The 15,633-nt window shown below is 35.0% G+C and overlaps 1 protein-coding gene across 1 annotated transcript in view; it reads right to left on the reverse strand.

Moving 5' to 3' along the window:
• Nucleotides 1-5,317: 5,317 nt before the first annotated feature.
• Nucleotides 5,318-15,633, reverse strand: part of LOC124713975 (sulfhydryl oxidase 2-like) — a 63,695-nt gene continuing 53,379 nt past the window's right edge. Inside the window, exon 3 of the mRNA XM_047243025.1 lies at nt 5,318-11,203. Coding sequence (XP_047098981.1) covers nt 9,796-11,203 — 1,408 coding nt within the window. The 3' untranslated portion in view covers nt 5,318-9,795. The remainder of the gene's footprint in view (nt 11,204-15,633) is intronic.

Genomic DNA, 15,633 nt, shown 5'->3' on the forward strand with positions numbered 1-15,633 from the left:
TTCGGAATGACTTCATTGCCAAGCAACGACAAACATTCCTTAACTCCACAAGAGAAAACCTTATGGAATCTGAATTTGTTGTCATATGTGATTTTTCAGAAAACTATAGTATAGTTCTACACGATGAAACTCAGAGTCTCCACTGGACACGACAACAGATTACCATTCATCCTTTTGTTACATATTACAAACAGGAAGACAAAATTGAGCATATGAGCTTTGTCATTGTTTCTGATTGCCTGGAGCACAATACAACTGCAGTTTACACCTTTCAAATGAAGCTAATTTCATATCTAACAAATAAATTTCAAAATATTCCAAAAAAGATATACTATTATTCTGATGGTTCTGCCGCTTAGTATAAAAATAAGAAAAACTTCCTGAACCTTTATCTTCATGAGGAAGACTTCAACATAAAAGCTGAGTGGCACTTTTCAGCTACAGCACATGGAAAAGGGCCTTGTGATGGAGTAGGGGGTTCAGTAAAGAGACTGGCAGCTCGTGCAAGTTTGCAAAGGTCATACCATAATCAGATCCAAACCGCACAAGATCTATTTGAGTGGGCAGTAGACTGTATCCCAAATGTTGATTTTGCATATTCCACTCAAGAAGACTATGCTGCTTCAGAAATATTCTTAAAAAGCCGACTTGAAGAGGCATTGACAATCAAAGGAACACAGCAATTTCACGCTTTCATTCCCAACACTACATCAAAATTAATAGTCAAATACTTCTCAGGGGATATGCCGAGTTGGGAGAGGGAAGTAACTACATCACCAGACAAACTGAAGTTACAAGATGTATCAGGCTATGTCACCACTGTATATGGCAGAAACTGGTGGCTTGGGTACATTTTAGAAAAAAACGAAGAAATTGATGAAGTGAAAATAACTTTTCTTCATCCATGTGGACCAGCTAAGTCATTATCTTATCCTGCACGTGCAGATGTCCTGTGGGTGTCAGTTGTGGATGTTCTCACAAAAGTGAATCCATTTACTCTGACAGGGAGAACATACATTCTTAATGAAAGTGATGTAAACCAAACACAGTCAGCTTTATTAAAATGTTATAAGTGAAGACAATTTATTGGGAAACTGCTTTCAACTCAAAATTTAATTTTTGTCTCAGGTTAGTGTTAATGTATATTTTATAGAAAGTTGTTTCAAAATTATTGTTAGTACCTATTGTGTTAAATTTAGCTATGTACAGATACCTGTTACTCAGAAACAAGCATTACGTATTTAATTTGTTTAATAGTTCCATTTCAAACATCATGGATCAGAACTATTATATAAATACTTGTACTTATTCATACTTTATTTCAGTTTGTAGTTAAATGCTCAATTTCTTGTTTTTGTTATATCGGTTAAGAGAGTGTTAGTGAAGTTGTATGAAATTAAAATAAGCAATCAACTTAATTATAAAATATGCTGATTAGTTTTGGTTTAACAAGGTGATGTTTTGATGTTTCTAATACTTTTTTTACTTACCTTTCAGTATATGTTAAAGAAATTCCTGTTTGTTAAAAGTCAATTTGGTCAAACTAGGGCCGTTAGTGAAAAACAAGAGTCCGGAATAATTTTTATAACAAAGAACCCATCATCATCCCAGATTTATATTTTGCCATGTGATTTACAACAGTACGAAGTAGTTATGGAAATATTTTGAAAATTTTCAATTATGTACTTTTTGTAAAAAAATTAAATCAAAATGTTAATTAGTATTTTGAAAAAGGTTATTAATTAGAAGCTATGTTTTGTTGTACATCCCTGGAAAGAGCATGCAAAATGACTTCTTCCCCAGTTCTCTAGCTCAATTAGGGCAGCTCCTACGACAATTTAAAAAAAGTCCGTTCACACATTTTGGCTGGTTTTTGAAAAGTTTACATAGCCGTATTTCAGAAATGGTTTGAGATAAAAAATTGAAATTTGGTATTTTTCTTAGTCTCAGTACCCACTATAAGTATACCAACTTTCAGCAAAATCTAAGAGGGTGAGGTAAAATAGGTGTGTTGATTTGACATGGAATGACTCTTGTCTGTGTAAAAATGTTCAGAAAGTGCTGAAGCAGATGTGATTTTAACCAGAAAAGTAACTATTACACCTGTGTCTAAGGTTATTGTAAATCATTTTATGCCTGCCATATTATGTAAGAAGACGGCCCAATTTTCAGTCACTCTGCGTGTCCACTTCCACTAGCCCCCAGCAGCCAATAATATTCATTCTCTGTCTGAGCAGCTAGCAGAGAGTTACTACATGCTGCACTGTTGGCGTACTTCGCGACACCGAACTATTCATTCTACTATCAGTTTTTTTGTTTCCTTTTTTTTTTCCTTGCAGCAGTACAGCTGTGAATGCATATCTTATAAATGTTTAAGTGCAATTTTAAGAAAAGTCAGGTGATGGAAATAAATGTGAAGTGCTCCACAAGCTGTCGAGGTGGATTATTTACTGCATTTATAACTTTTTCAAATGTGAATTTAAAAGCAGGTCTCCTACTGTCAACGTTGGAAAACACAAGAATGGACTCCAGAACAATGTGGTGTGAGCAAGAGAACTGTAAAGAGAATTGTAAACAAAAGTGTCAGAGCTGTAGGGGCTGTAGAAACAGTTGGTTTCGTGTCACCTGGAAAGCATCAAAATCACAAGGAACCTGTAACACAAATGGCTGGTTTTAACAAAGATGTTTTAAAGTGCTCCATTGAATGATGAATGCCCCACATAATAGAAACATGTTACAGTTATGCAGGCTTCAATGGTAAGCGCTTTGTCAAGGTAAAGAATATTTAAAGATCTTGGTTCCAGATATGTTAAGAACAGAGTTTTTAGTTCACAGAAGTGACACAAGATGCAACAAGAACCACATCCCATATAAAGATTCACAATACGAGAGAAGGAGGTAGTTCAACAGTGTAGTACCTTGATGAAACTTGGGTCAATTAGAATCATTCCAAGAACATCTGCTGGAAAATGAGTGATGGTACTCGCGGTTTTAAAGTTCTCATGGGGATAGGTTCTCAGATAATTATTCTGCATACTGACTCCTCTTCTGGTTTTATTTCTGAGAATAAGCTTTTATTTACATGTAAGAAAACCACCAGTGATTACCATTCAGCAACGAATACTATCAGCTTTGCGACAAGATTCACAATTCTTGTCGTACCTTGCTTTGAAGTTGGTCATTCCCAGTTATAATTCAACTGTTACAGAGAAAACATCAAAACCACAAAAGCAGATTTTTTCCCCTCAGCTTAAAAATAAAAATATTAAGCCCCATATAAACCAGACTTGTACCGATCTCCTGCAGCTCGTTAATTTATACAAGTCACGTGACAGAATGTACAATCTTGACTTCCTGGCATGTGAATGGGATCACACAGTTTTGCATTTACCTATGTGTCACTGTCATTGTAGCCCCATGGAATTAATTTGAACAAAGTGTTTTAAGGTTATGTGGGAGAAAAAACAATACATTCAAGATAACACACAGTGAATCACTTGTGCATGAGGCATTACACAATGAGGTAACAGACAATATCCCACCTGCAGAGTGGGCACAGTCTGTGTGGCATGCTGAAAAGCTTCAGAAAGAAGAATTTGACAGGGAAGTCATTATGGATATAAGCCTTGAACCTATCATCAAAAATTTAGAATCAGATTGTTCAAAAACAGACTCAAATAGAAGTGACGATGGTATTACGATGTAGACTTTGGAACAAAGTAATTATATTTCTTAGTTTTAAGGACTCATGGTTTAAAAAATGCATTTGTCAACATATCAGTTGCATACATAATAATTAGAACTTCTTAGCCTTTTTTATTAGGACTTTATATCCATTCAATTATGCGGACTATAATGTTCAACAATTTTCCAGGGAGAAGTTAACCTTCTCCCACCATGTTGTAAACTCTGTCATTTGTCAATGTCAAGGCACAAACTGGATAAGGCCCTAAAATGACAGTAACTGTTACATGTTGAAATATCGGTGGTTTTCAATGTTATCGGTCAGCTTCCCTGGAGTTATTCACAGATGATGGTTAATTGTATGCTTGTTCAATGGATTATAAATGCAGTCTCTCACTGTAATATCAAACGTGTTAGTTTACACTCATAATGCCCATTAACAATGAAAAATATGACAACTTACTGACCATTTTTACGATAGTCTTCTATATTAATCTTTTCTACCACTAATTGTGGGGAAGGCTAACCAAAGACTGTGATTTATTGGCAGGACATTTGGAAAATGTAATAGATCTACTAAGGGGACTGCCTACACTACACCTGTTCATCCTCTTTTAGAATACTGCTGCACGGTGTGGGGTCCTTACCTAATAGGACTGACAGACTACATCAGAAACATTCAAAGCAGGGCAGCACATTTTGTATTATCAAGAAATATGGGAGAGAGTGTCACGGAAGTGGTACAGGATTTGGGCTGGACATCATTAAAAGAAAGACATTTTTCGTTGCAACGGAATCTTCTCACGAAATTCCAATCACCAACTTTCTCCTTCGAATGCAAAAATATTTTGTTGACACCGACCTACACAGGGTGAAATGATCATCACGATAAAATAAGGGAAATCAGAGCTCGTACAGAAAGGTATAGCTGTTCGTTCTTTCCATGCGTTATTCGAGATTGGAATAACAGAATTGTGAAGGAGGTTCGATGAACCCTCTGCCAGGCACTTAAATATGATTTACAAAGTATCCATGTAGATGTATGTGTAGGTTTTGAACAGTGCACAAGTCTGGAAACAGGAATTACATGCTCAAAGTTTCTCACATTCTCTCTTAAATGATTGCCGATACAAGACACTGTTTACCTTTTGTCTTTCCCCACTTCTTCAAACTACTGAAACTCAAAATTTCACTATTTACAAAACATTTAAATGATAAAGATACACAATGAACATGTGTCATTACACAACAATATTGGAGACTTGGTCCATTGTAACTCTGAACAAAATTGACAATATTTCTGAGGGGAAGATGTCCAATATTGCACTGAGAAAAGAACATGTTTTACAATAGGTCGTATCGTAAAATGGAGTTTGTTCACTGTTAATCTAAATTTAACTCCTATTCCTAAACAAAAAAATACTGTGTAGATGAGAGAATGTAAGTAAAAGACATTTGTCTTTGCACTATAGATGGATTCCATACCATTTCCTGACAGACACAAGATTAGGATGAATAAGTACCTGAGCAGACCCACATAATCAGGTAGTAATCTGTTAAACATGTGATTTCCCCGAAGATTTCTATAATCTATGGCTAAGAACAGAATTTGTGCCACCCACTCATTCTGTTTCTACTCAAAGCACTTTTTTAATGTAGGAAGTAAAGTTCTCGTAGAATGTAAATAATATAGGAGTAACCGACACCAATCACTGAACAGCAGAAGCAGTGAGTTGTTAACAGGCACACACAAAAGAGAATGAAAACTTGCTAGCTATATGATGAAACCCTTTGATGAGCTAGGATAGAAATTTTAAATACTAGAGGATTAAATATATGTACAAATACTAATAAACATCATAGATTTTTATGTTTTTACAAGCTCATTCTATTTTCTTTTCCAAGCACACCATTCACACAAGATCATCATTTGATACAATTCATTATTTATAATTCAGTTCATATCTAACACACACCACTATTTTTTTTGAATTAATACTGTATGTTTTAACATGATTTTCTGTTTTAAAAATACTTTCTTTCGTCAGTGTACTCACAGATGCATCAGAAGAAACTTCAAGTATCACACCAAATGCAATGTAGACTTGTTGATAGCAAAATGATAACACTCTCAAAAATAACAACAGAGATCAAGAAATACAAAAAGCACTACACTCATAACAATAACAAGACAGTTTAGATTTGCATTTTTACAGTTACAAATCATGAAAGAAATAAAAAGAACAGGAACAATGACTACAACATGTAAGTGCGCACTGCGTGATACAATGTTTAACACTACAAACTAATCAAGAAAATTGCCATTTATACTATCGGCAGGAAACATTCAGAACAAGGGCAAGGGAAAATTCAAAAACTGCAAATGAGGTGTGCAAACAGAAAGAGACAAATAAAAGATGCAAAAGGAGAGAAGGATAAGAATGCTCTGGCAAAACATGTCAAAGAATACGGACATACAGTGGCATATAAGCCTCTGCCATTTTGTGATTTCTCAGGCATAGGTTTTGTTTCTTTTCTATTTATTGTAAACAGATTTCTCCTTGGGCAAAGTAGCATTGTCTCATTCATCTCAGGCCAACTATTACAAAGATAGAATTTCATTCCCAAACTTTAAAATAATTTAAGTTACATGAAATGTATTAACTTCCCTCTTTATGTTGATACAACTGGAGCACGCAATATATGCTACAATCATGAGACATTCTACAATGCCAGTAACCATTTCTTGTTTTCATGCTTTTGTCTGAATGTAGTCACAATTCTTGTAGTATCCCCAACATTTTCTTCTCTCTTATTTTTATATTATACAAACATATAAATTGAAAGTTACAGAATATATTTTGCTGGTAAACATTATGCAACTCATCATTTACTACACAGCTTTTACATGTATTAATTTAATTTCCTTTCTTAATCCACATAAATCTTATTTTGAGACAAAATTAATGAATGTTTAAGTAGTGACTAAAATTGCACACTTTCTTACAAACACTAAATGTTCTCTTTTTCTATAAATATTGTAAAATTCCTATTATTTGATACAAAAGTTAAATTTTTGTAATATCCAGTCTACCAGCTTTGTCATTTAATAAATGTATCAAACATTTCTTGAACATGTACACATTACAGAAATGTGACCTTATGCAATTGCGAAATTCTTCAGTCTCATAATAAAATGTTTGATGTTCATCTTTGGTACTTAAAATAATTAATATTAATTCAAATTGTGATGTTTGATAGTTGGGAAAGAAAGGTTCCTGTAAAAGGCACTGTTATGTATCACAGTTAATAAGATATGAATAATCATAAAGTACACAGGGCTTAATTAATTTTAAATTCTATTAAAAGATCCACCAACATATTGGAGTATATTAAATAACACTGTGGGCCATATTTTTCAGAAGTAAAAACAAGATATTTACTTTTCTAATTTGACAAATAAAATTTGTGTGTAAATAATGTAATATTAATACATCATCCAAGGACAACTCATTAATAGTGTCATTGTACATGAAATGTTGATAATCTCAATTTAAGTTCTGCAATAAAGAAAAAATCGCTTAAATATTCTTATGAAAATTTGGATTCCAATAGTCTGGAACATAGTTGAGGCAGTAGCATTTTGCAGAAATTCCTATCGTAATTATTAACAGAGATAAAAAGCCAATCATTACTAAAAGCATGGAAGGACATTTTCAATCTGACATAAAATTAACTCAAATAGCCAAAGAAAAGAACCAAATCAAAACAGTAGCTTAAATTATGAATTTTTTGGAGAAAGAAAATACACTTTTAAATGATTTGTTTAGACAATTACGTAAATTTAAGATTCTAATCACAGTTTATTTAGACTGAGACTGAAAAGAATGTAGGGAGTGAAGAGATAAGTGATGTACACATATGCTAGGGCCCTTAAAGAGTCTCCAGTGCAGATCAGTAAATAGTAATTTCACACATATCAAAAGATCTGCTTATGCCTAAAATGGCTGCAGACAAACAAAATGAATTAAACAGACAGAACAGGCACAATCTACATGAATGAATATGGCCAACTACCTTAAGCAATAAGTATACTGTGACACTAGTTAATGTTTGTAATTAATTTCTCATAAATAAACAAGAAAAGTGTTAAATGTTCAAGAAATTTTACTTACAGTGCAACATAAATGGATTTCTGAAATATGCCAAAAGTACTGTTAACAAATTGTGGGCTACTATACACCGCACTTATTATTTCATTCACTACATTTTGTTACTATTTGTGTGAGAATTTTGTGAGTAGTAACATGCATAATTTAATTTCTCGAGTTTCCATATTTTTCAAATCTTTGTTGCTTCAGGATATATTGCATAAAAATATTATGAATAATAAAGACACAGCAAGATAGTCAAGCTTTTCAAAAGTCAAATTTTATTGCTACTTCAAACTGTCAACAAAAAATAGGTCATGTTCACATCAACTGGGAGATGCAGGAAATATATACTGCAAGACTCCTGTTTGAGAGTGAAGTGGGTATTGCAACAACTTTTTTACAGCAAAAATTTGATCACAGTGCATGCTGTTAAGCAATTTAGATTTATTTTCAATGAGGGAACATTTTTTACCTTTTTATGTCTTTTTTATATGGGCTCACAGTGGACTGACAGTGATGTAGGCAGTAGCTCACAGAGGACAATAGACATAGTAAGAGGGGATTGGCAAGCCTGTAACGTTCTCAGAAAATGTAGAATGCCTCTTTATTTGATGCCTGCAAGTAAGGTTGAAGTTTGTGGATCACAGGGAGAACACCTGAATATCTCCTGAGTGGATAAAAGTAAGTGTAATTAAAATAAATTGTCCATTTGGGAATGCTGTATGGTGATAAAGGGGTGGTATGAGTAAAATAAAGTTAAATTTACAAATTCTGTTAAATAACTGAACACAAAAACTGTTTATAAAACTTCTTTTAGTGTATTAAAGTTAACACACATTTATTCTACCTCAACTTGTGCAAGAGACGGTAGTTTCACTTCAGTATTTGTTGTGTTGATAACGAGATAGCAAATTACATCTATTTACTATGTGTGGCTAGTGAAAAACTGTCTTAGTACTGGAACAATATATGTCTACAAGTGCGGTCACTTGTGATCTGTTTGAATATCATTTACCTTAATTTTAAATATAGGGAAATATAAAATTTCAAGAACTCTCCGAATTATAATGAAGACAGGGCAATAATACTGTACAAATAATGCCTTTCTGCCTCTTTGAATTTTAACAATCTTTCTCAACTGAATTTGCACCTGACCCACTGTCATCATTATTGTATCTTTCTGATGCTCTTCAATACCTTGTACTATCACAGAAAATTCAATATTGTGATATTCTTACCTATCCTAACATGTACCAATTCTAATTGGACTAATTTCAGTCTTCTGTATGGTAAAAGAAACCAGGGTATGCTTGGACAGAAAAAATAAATATGGCAATGAGACTAAATTAAAAACTAGCAATGAGAGGATTGTGTGGTACAGCATGTGCATTCTTAAACAAAAAATCTGTACCTGGTGGAATACCTTCTGGCAATTGAATCATCAACATAAGGATGAAAAGTGCAACAAAATGGCAATAAAAATCCCAAAAACCCTGTACTACATTCTACTTAATTATATATTTTTGGATTATGAGAAAATGTATACCTTTATATGAAAAGGTGGAACACTACAGCAAAGAATTTTCACTATTGTTGAATTCTTCTACATGAGAGTGATTGAAACATTTCATTTTAAAATTATCTACTTGGGTCATTCAAAGTAACATTCTGGTTCAAAAGAAGTACTTTTCCACATAGATAACCACTGTATGCCTTTTTAAAAAAACCATAAACAATAATAATAACAAAACCAAAATATCAACATTTCATGTACAAATATTCCATAAAACATATGGTTACTAAATTACAAATTAAAAGGAAACAGTTATGACTGCATTACCCACCACTCAAAAAACCTTTTACACATTATCTCTCTATCAAAAAAAAGATAGACAACGGAAATAGAAGAAATACTGTTTCAGGAACAATGGATTGTTTACAGCTGTATCATTGTTTCTTATACTTTTCCAAGCAAGTCATGCACGTAGTACTTCTTCTTATATTTTTTTCTTACAATGAACTTCAAGAAAACTAGAAGCAGAATACATGCTGAAACAAGATACAGAATAACACAAAGACTCACATCGAATATATTAAAATTCCACCCAAAACGTTGATTACTTGCAGCAGTATTTTTTAGACTTGAAAAACTATTACTGTGAAGTTCCGAAACTTCAAAATTGTTACTACCTGAATGTTGATGAATTCTGTCTTCTACAGGAATGGTTTTTATATTCTCTCTACGGTACACCAATTTTACATATTTTAGAACTTCATTATAATCCCAACTACCATCACGATGTCTGCAAACTGGACAGTTATCTCTAGAAGGAAACTGTATTTTCGGATGTTTTGGATCTTCAGTCGTATCTCCTGCCAAACGTTTGTTTACTTTGTTGTGAGCATTCCATAACCACATTATACTATCCTCTGGTTTTAGCACATCAGAATGCATAGATTCTGCTGCCATTTCTTGAAAATGCAATGAACAGTCATGGCAACCAAAGAAATGTGTAATGTACCCTAACATAGCATCAAGTACCTCCAGACTTTTAAAATTTTTATCTGTTCCATTTTGTAAGACAGAGTTGACAGTAAGAGTATGGAATAAAGTCCAAAGACCACAAGGGTAGCCACGATAAATAGGAGAACTTCCCTTACAACCAACCCAATCTCTGTTACTGATAAAGGATGAGTATTTCATACCCTGCTCAAGCTTTTTAACATAAGCAAGAAAATCACTACCTTTCAACTGAGAAACATTGGCCAATGCTTTACCTTGCAATGCTCTTAAATAAGCTTTACCCTCTGATTCAGTTGGGAAGTACTTAGCCAAAACACTTAGATAATTTCTAAGGGCATCAAGCATTTTACCAGAAATTACGTTTTTCAATGGTATCTCATGTTTAAGTGAATACTGAACTGCTAATTCTAAATCAGCTTGAAAAACTACATCGTGTGATGGCTGCTTTTTTCCATTCTCTTTCACATTCTGAACGTAGTTCAAAACGCTGTCCTTATTCTCTTTTGAACCGGTTTGTTCATTTACAGAAAATTCAATACCTTTATTTCTCAAGAATATTTCAATAGCCTTTCGAAATTCTTCTCTTGTCTTATCAACAACTCTAAGATGTTCTGGAGTACTGTTTCTTTCCAAAACTATCATACTAGGATATGATGAAATGCCTAACAACTTTGCAAGTGCTTCATTCTGGTTCAAAACATTTCGTATTTGTATTCCTTTGATGAAGTGAAGATCCAGAATTACTTCAGATCCAATGTATGAGTCACTTTCTTCAAATATAAGAAAAATATATTGAACACTTTCTGGAGCATTCTTCCACAAATTCTGGACATCAGTACTCCTGCAATAAATAAAACACTTATTAATAATCAAGAAACTTATTCAGAGCATAGCATCTAGTGCACTACCCCTAGCCCATGAACTCACAAAAATCAACTGTCTGGCTATATGATGTTCCAAATTTATCATTCCATAACTCTGCAAGTCACTCTTTTGGTACTAGTCAGTCAGTAGTCAGGGAATGTTGTATCAAAATGAGGAAATGAGAGATTTATTCCACTTGTGGCTACACTAGAGATATGTTGAAACGGCGTTTCAATTAAACTGTGTTAAATAAAAAAACAACAAATCAGCAGGCCCATATCATTAACATCAAAATGCAGCAGGATTCTGGAACATATGAGGCTTGGAACTTTAATAGTGGCAACTATTTATTTACAGATCGTATAAAATATATACATGTTTCAAAATTTTACTGACCTTCAAAGTAGTCAGCAGCATTGCGTATAATCCATTGCCAGCAATGTGGAAGTCATAGGATACTCTTAGCAGTGCCAGTTGTGTTGACAGTTTGAGCGGCACAGTCTATTGCCCAACGAATTTGTAGCAGTTCTGAAGCTGATTGTTTTCGGAACACAACCTATGACCAGCTTAGACAGAAGTGATGAAACTTTCTGCAGGACCTGACCATCATTTTGCAGGACAGTGCTCAAGCACATACAGTACAAGCTGTTACTGAAATGTTTGAATGATGGGGCTGCTAAGTGCTATACCACCTACTGCACTCCCCTGATTTAAGCCCTCGTAAATTCAACTCGATTTCTAAACTTAAGGAAACACTTCACGGCATTCGCTTCAGAACTGCTACAGATTAGTCAGGCAATAGAATGTGCCACTCAAACTGTCAACACAACTGGCACTGCTACGACTTCCACATCACTGGAAATGTGTTATACACAATGCTGGTGACTACTTTGAAGATCAGTAAAACTTTGAAACACTTATCTATTTTGTACGAGCTGTAAATAAATAGTTGCCACTATTAAAAGTTTCAACCCTTGTATATTGTGTTTGAACATTATGAATTACCGCAAAGAAAACGGTCTATTGACACAGAGTCAACATGGGTTTAGAAAACATCGTTCTTGTGAAACACAACTAGCTCTTTATTCGTATGCAGATCGATTCCGTATTTCTGGATTTCCAGAAGGCTTTTGACACTGTACCAAGCAAGTGGCTTACAGTGAAACTGCGTGCTTATGGAATATCATTGCAGTTATGTGACTAAATTTGTGCCTTCCTGTCAGAGAGGTCACAGTTCGTAGGAACTGATGGTAAGTCATCGAGTAAAACAGAAGTGATTTCTGCATTTCCCTGAGGTAGTCTTATAGGCCCTCTGCTGTTCCTTACCTATATAAACAATTTGGGAGACAATCTGAGCAGTCATCTTAGGTTGTTCACAGATGAGGCAGTCATTTATCGACTAATAAAGTCACCAGAAGCACAAAACACACTATGGAGGGAAAATTGGAAGTTGACCCTAAGTAACTAATAGTAAGAGGTCATTCACATGAGTGCTAAAAGGAATCCGTTAAACTTTTATCACATGATAAATCAGTCAAATCTAAATGTCGTAAATTCAACTAAATACCTACGGATTACAATCACAAGCAACTTAAATTGAAAGGAACATATAGAAAATGTGGGGAAGGCTACCCAAACACTGCATTTTATTGGCAGGACACTTAGAAAATGTAACAGATCTGCTAAGGAGACTGCCTACACTACACTCGTCCATCCTCTTTTAGAATACTGCTGCACAGTGTGGGAGCCTTACCAGATAGGGCTGACAGAATACACTGAAAAAGTTCAAAGGGCAGCATGTTTTGTATTTTCACGAAATATGGGAGAGTGTGTCACTGAAATGATACAGCGTTTTGGCTGGACATCATTTAAAGAAAAGCGTTTTTCGCTGTGACTGACACTTCTCACGAAATTTCAATCACCAACTTTCTCCTGTGAATGCAAAACCACCAATCTACATAGGGAGAAATGATCACCATGATAAAATAAGGGAAATCAGAGCTCGTACGGAAATATATAGGTGTTTATTCTTTCCGCACACTGAGCAAGATTGGAATAACAGAGATTCGTGAAGGTGGTTCGATGAACCCTCTGCCAGGCACTTTTGCTCAAACATGGTCTACACAATAAAAGCCCATAGCAGTAGGTGCATGGCTTGTGGTGCGTTTAAATGCCAGTTGTTTGAATTTTTGAGTTTGCACAATGGAAAACAAAAACCATCTTGTATGATATTCTCCTTGTAGTTTGTAATCGTCTTATGTTGAATTCTTTTCTAAAGAGTTTGAATCTTCATCCATAGCATGCAAACCTACATTTGAAGACACAAGGCTGTATTTACCAACTTTAAGTTACAGAACTCTTATTTTGTATTGTGGTGCTAACATGTACATTACTGAAACATCTGAACTTCCCAATGTAAAACAGTGTCTAATACTTTGGCCTGAGTTACATATCCTTTCATATAAGAAAATGCTTTCATATTGTTTTGGAAACAAATGGTGAATTATACATGCATGTAATTTTTCATAAATAAACATTATTTTTTTGCACAAAAATACATAATGAAGCATAGAGTTTATCTTATGTGCAGTTTAACAGTTTTCTGCTTTATATGATAAACTAGAGACCCAATGTGACTTTGCACAATAGCACTAAGTATCTATGGCTGAAATAATTGTTGGGGGCGTAGCAGTAATATATTATATACACAAACCTCCCGCACGAATCAGTCTATCCAGTAGCGAAAACTATCAAAACCCTGACAGGAACACCTGAAATTAGCCTTCACATTGTTGTTGTTGTTGTTGTCTTCAGTACTGAGACTGGTTTGATGTAGGTGTCCATGCTACTCTACTCTATCCTGTGCAAGCTTCTTCATCTCCCAGTACTTACTGCAACCTACATCCTTCTGAATCTGCTTAGTGTATTCATCTCATGGTCTCCCTCTACGATTTTTACCCTCCACGCTGCCCTCCAATGATGAATTTGTGATCCCTTGATGCCTCAGAACATATCCTACCACCCGGTCCCTTCTTCTTGTAAAGTTGTGCCACAAACTCCTCTTCTGCCCAATTCTATTCAATACCTCCTCATTAGTTATGTGACCTACCCATCTAATCTTCAGCATTCTTCTGTAGCACCACATTTCGAAAGCTTCTATTCTCTTCTTGTCCAAACTATTTATCGTCCATGTTTCACTTCCATACATGGCTACACTCCATACAAATACTTTCAGAAACGACTTCCTGACACTTAAATCTATACTCGATGTTAACAAATTTCTCTTGTTCAGAAACGCTTTCCTTGCCATTGCCAGTCTACATTTTATATCTTCTCTACTTCGACCATCATCAGTTATTTTGCTCCCCAAATAGCAAAACTCCTTTACTACTTTACTAATCTAATTCCCTCAGCATCACCCGACTTAACTAGACTACATTCCATTATCCTCGTTTTGCTTTTGTTGATGTTCATCTTATATCCTCCTTTCAAGACACTGTCCATTCCGTTCAACTGCTCTTCCAAGTCCTTTGCTGTCTCTGACAGAATTACAATGTCACTGGTGAACCTCAAAGTTTTTATTTCTTCTCCATGGATTTTAATACATACTCTGAATTTTTCTTTTGTTTCCTTTACTGCTTGCTCAATATACAGATCGAATAACATCAGGGACAGGCTACAACCCTGGCTCACTCCCTTCCCAACCACTGCTTCCCTTTCACGTAACTCGACTCTTATTACTGCCATCTGGTTTCTGTACAAATTGTAAATAGCCTTTCACTCCCTGTATTTTACCCCTGCCATCTTTAGAATTTGAAAGAGAGTATTCCAGTCAACATTGTCAAAAGCTTTCTCTAAGTCTACAAATGCTAGGAACATAGGTTTGCCTTTCCTTAAACTATTTTCTAAGATAAGTCGTAGGGTCAGTATTGCCTCACGTGTTCCAACATTTCTGCGGAATCCAAACTGATCTTCCCCGAAGTAGGCTTCTACCAGTTTTTCCATTCGTCTGTAAAGAATTCGAGTTAGTATTTTGCAGCTGTGACTTATTAAACTGGTAGTTCGGTAATTTTCACATCTGTCAGCACCTGCTTTCTTTGGGATTGGAATTATTATATTATTCCTGAAGTCTGAGAGTATTTCACCGGTCTCATACATCTTGCTCACCAGATGATAGAGTTTTGTCAGGATTGGCTCTCCCAAGGCTGTCAGTAGTTCCAATGGAATGTTGTCTACTCCAAGGGCCTTGTTTCGACTCAGGTCTTTCAGTGCTCTGTCAAACTCTTCACACAATATCATATCTCCCATTTCATCTTCATCTACATCCTCTTCCATCTCCATAACATTGTCCTCAAGTACATCACCCTTGTATAGACTCTCTATATACTCCTTCCACCTTTCTGCTTT

This window comes from Schistocerca piceifrons, chromosome 1 (genome assembly GCF_021461385.2).
Source record: "Schistocerca piceifrons isolate TAMUIC-IGC-003096 chromosome 1, iqSchPice1.1, whole genome shotgun sequence".
NCBI lineage: Eukaryota > Metazoa > Arthropoda > Insecta > Orthoptera > Acrididae > Schistocerca > Schistocerca piceifrons.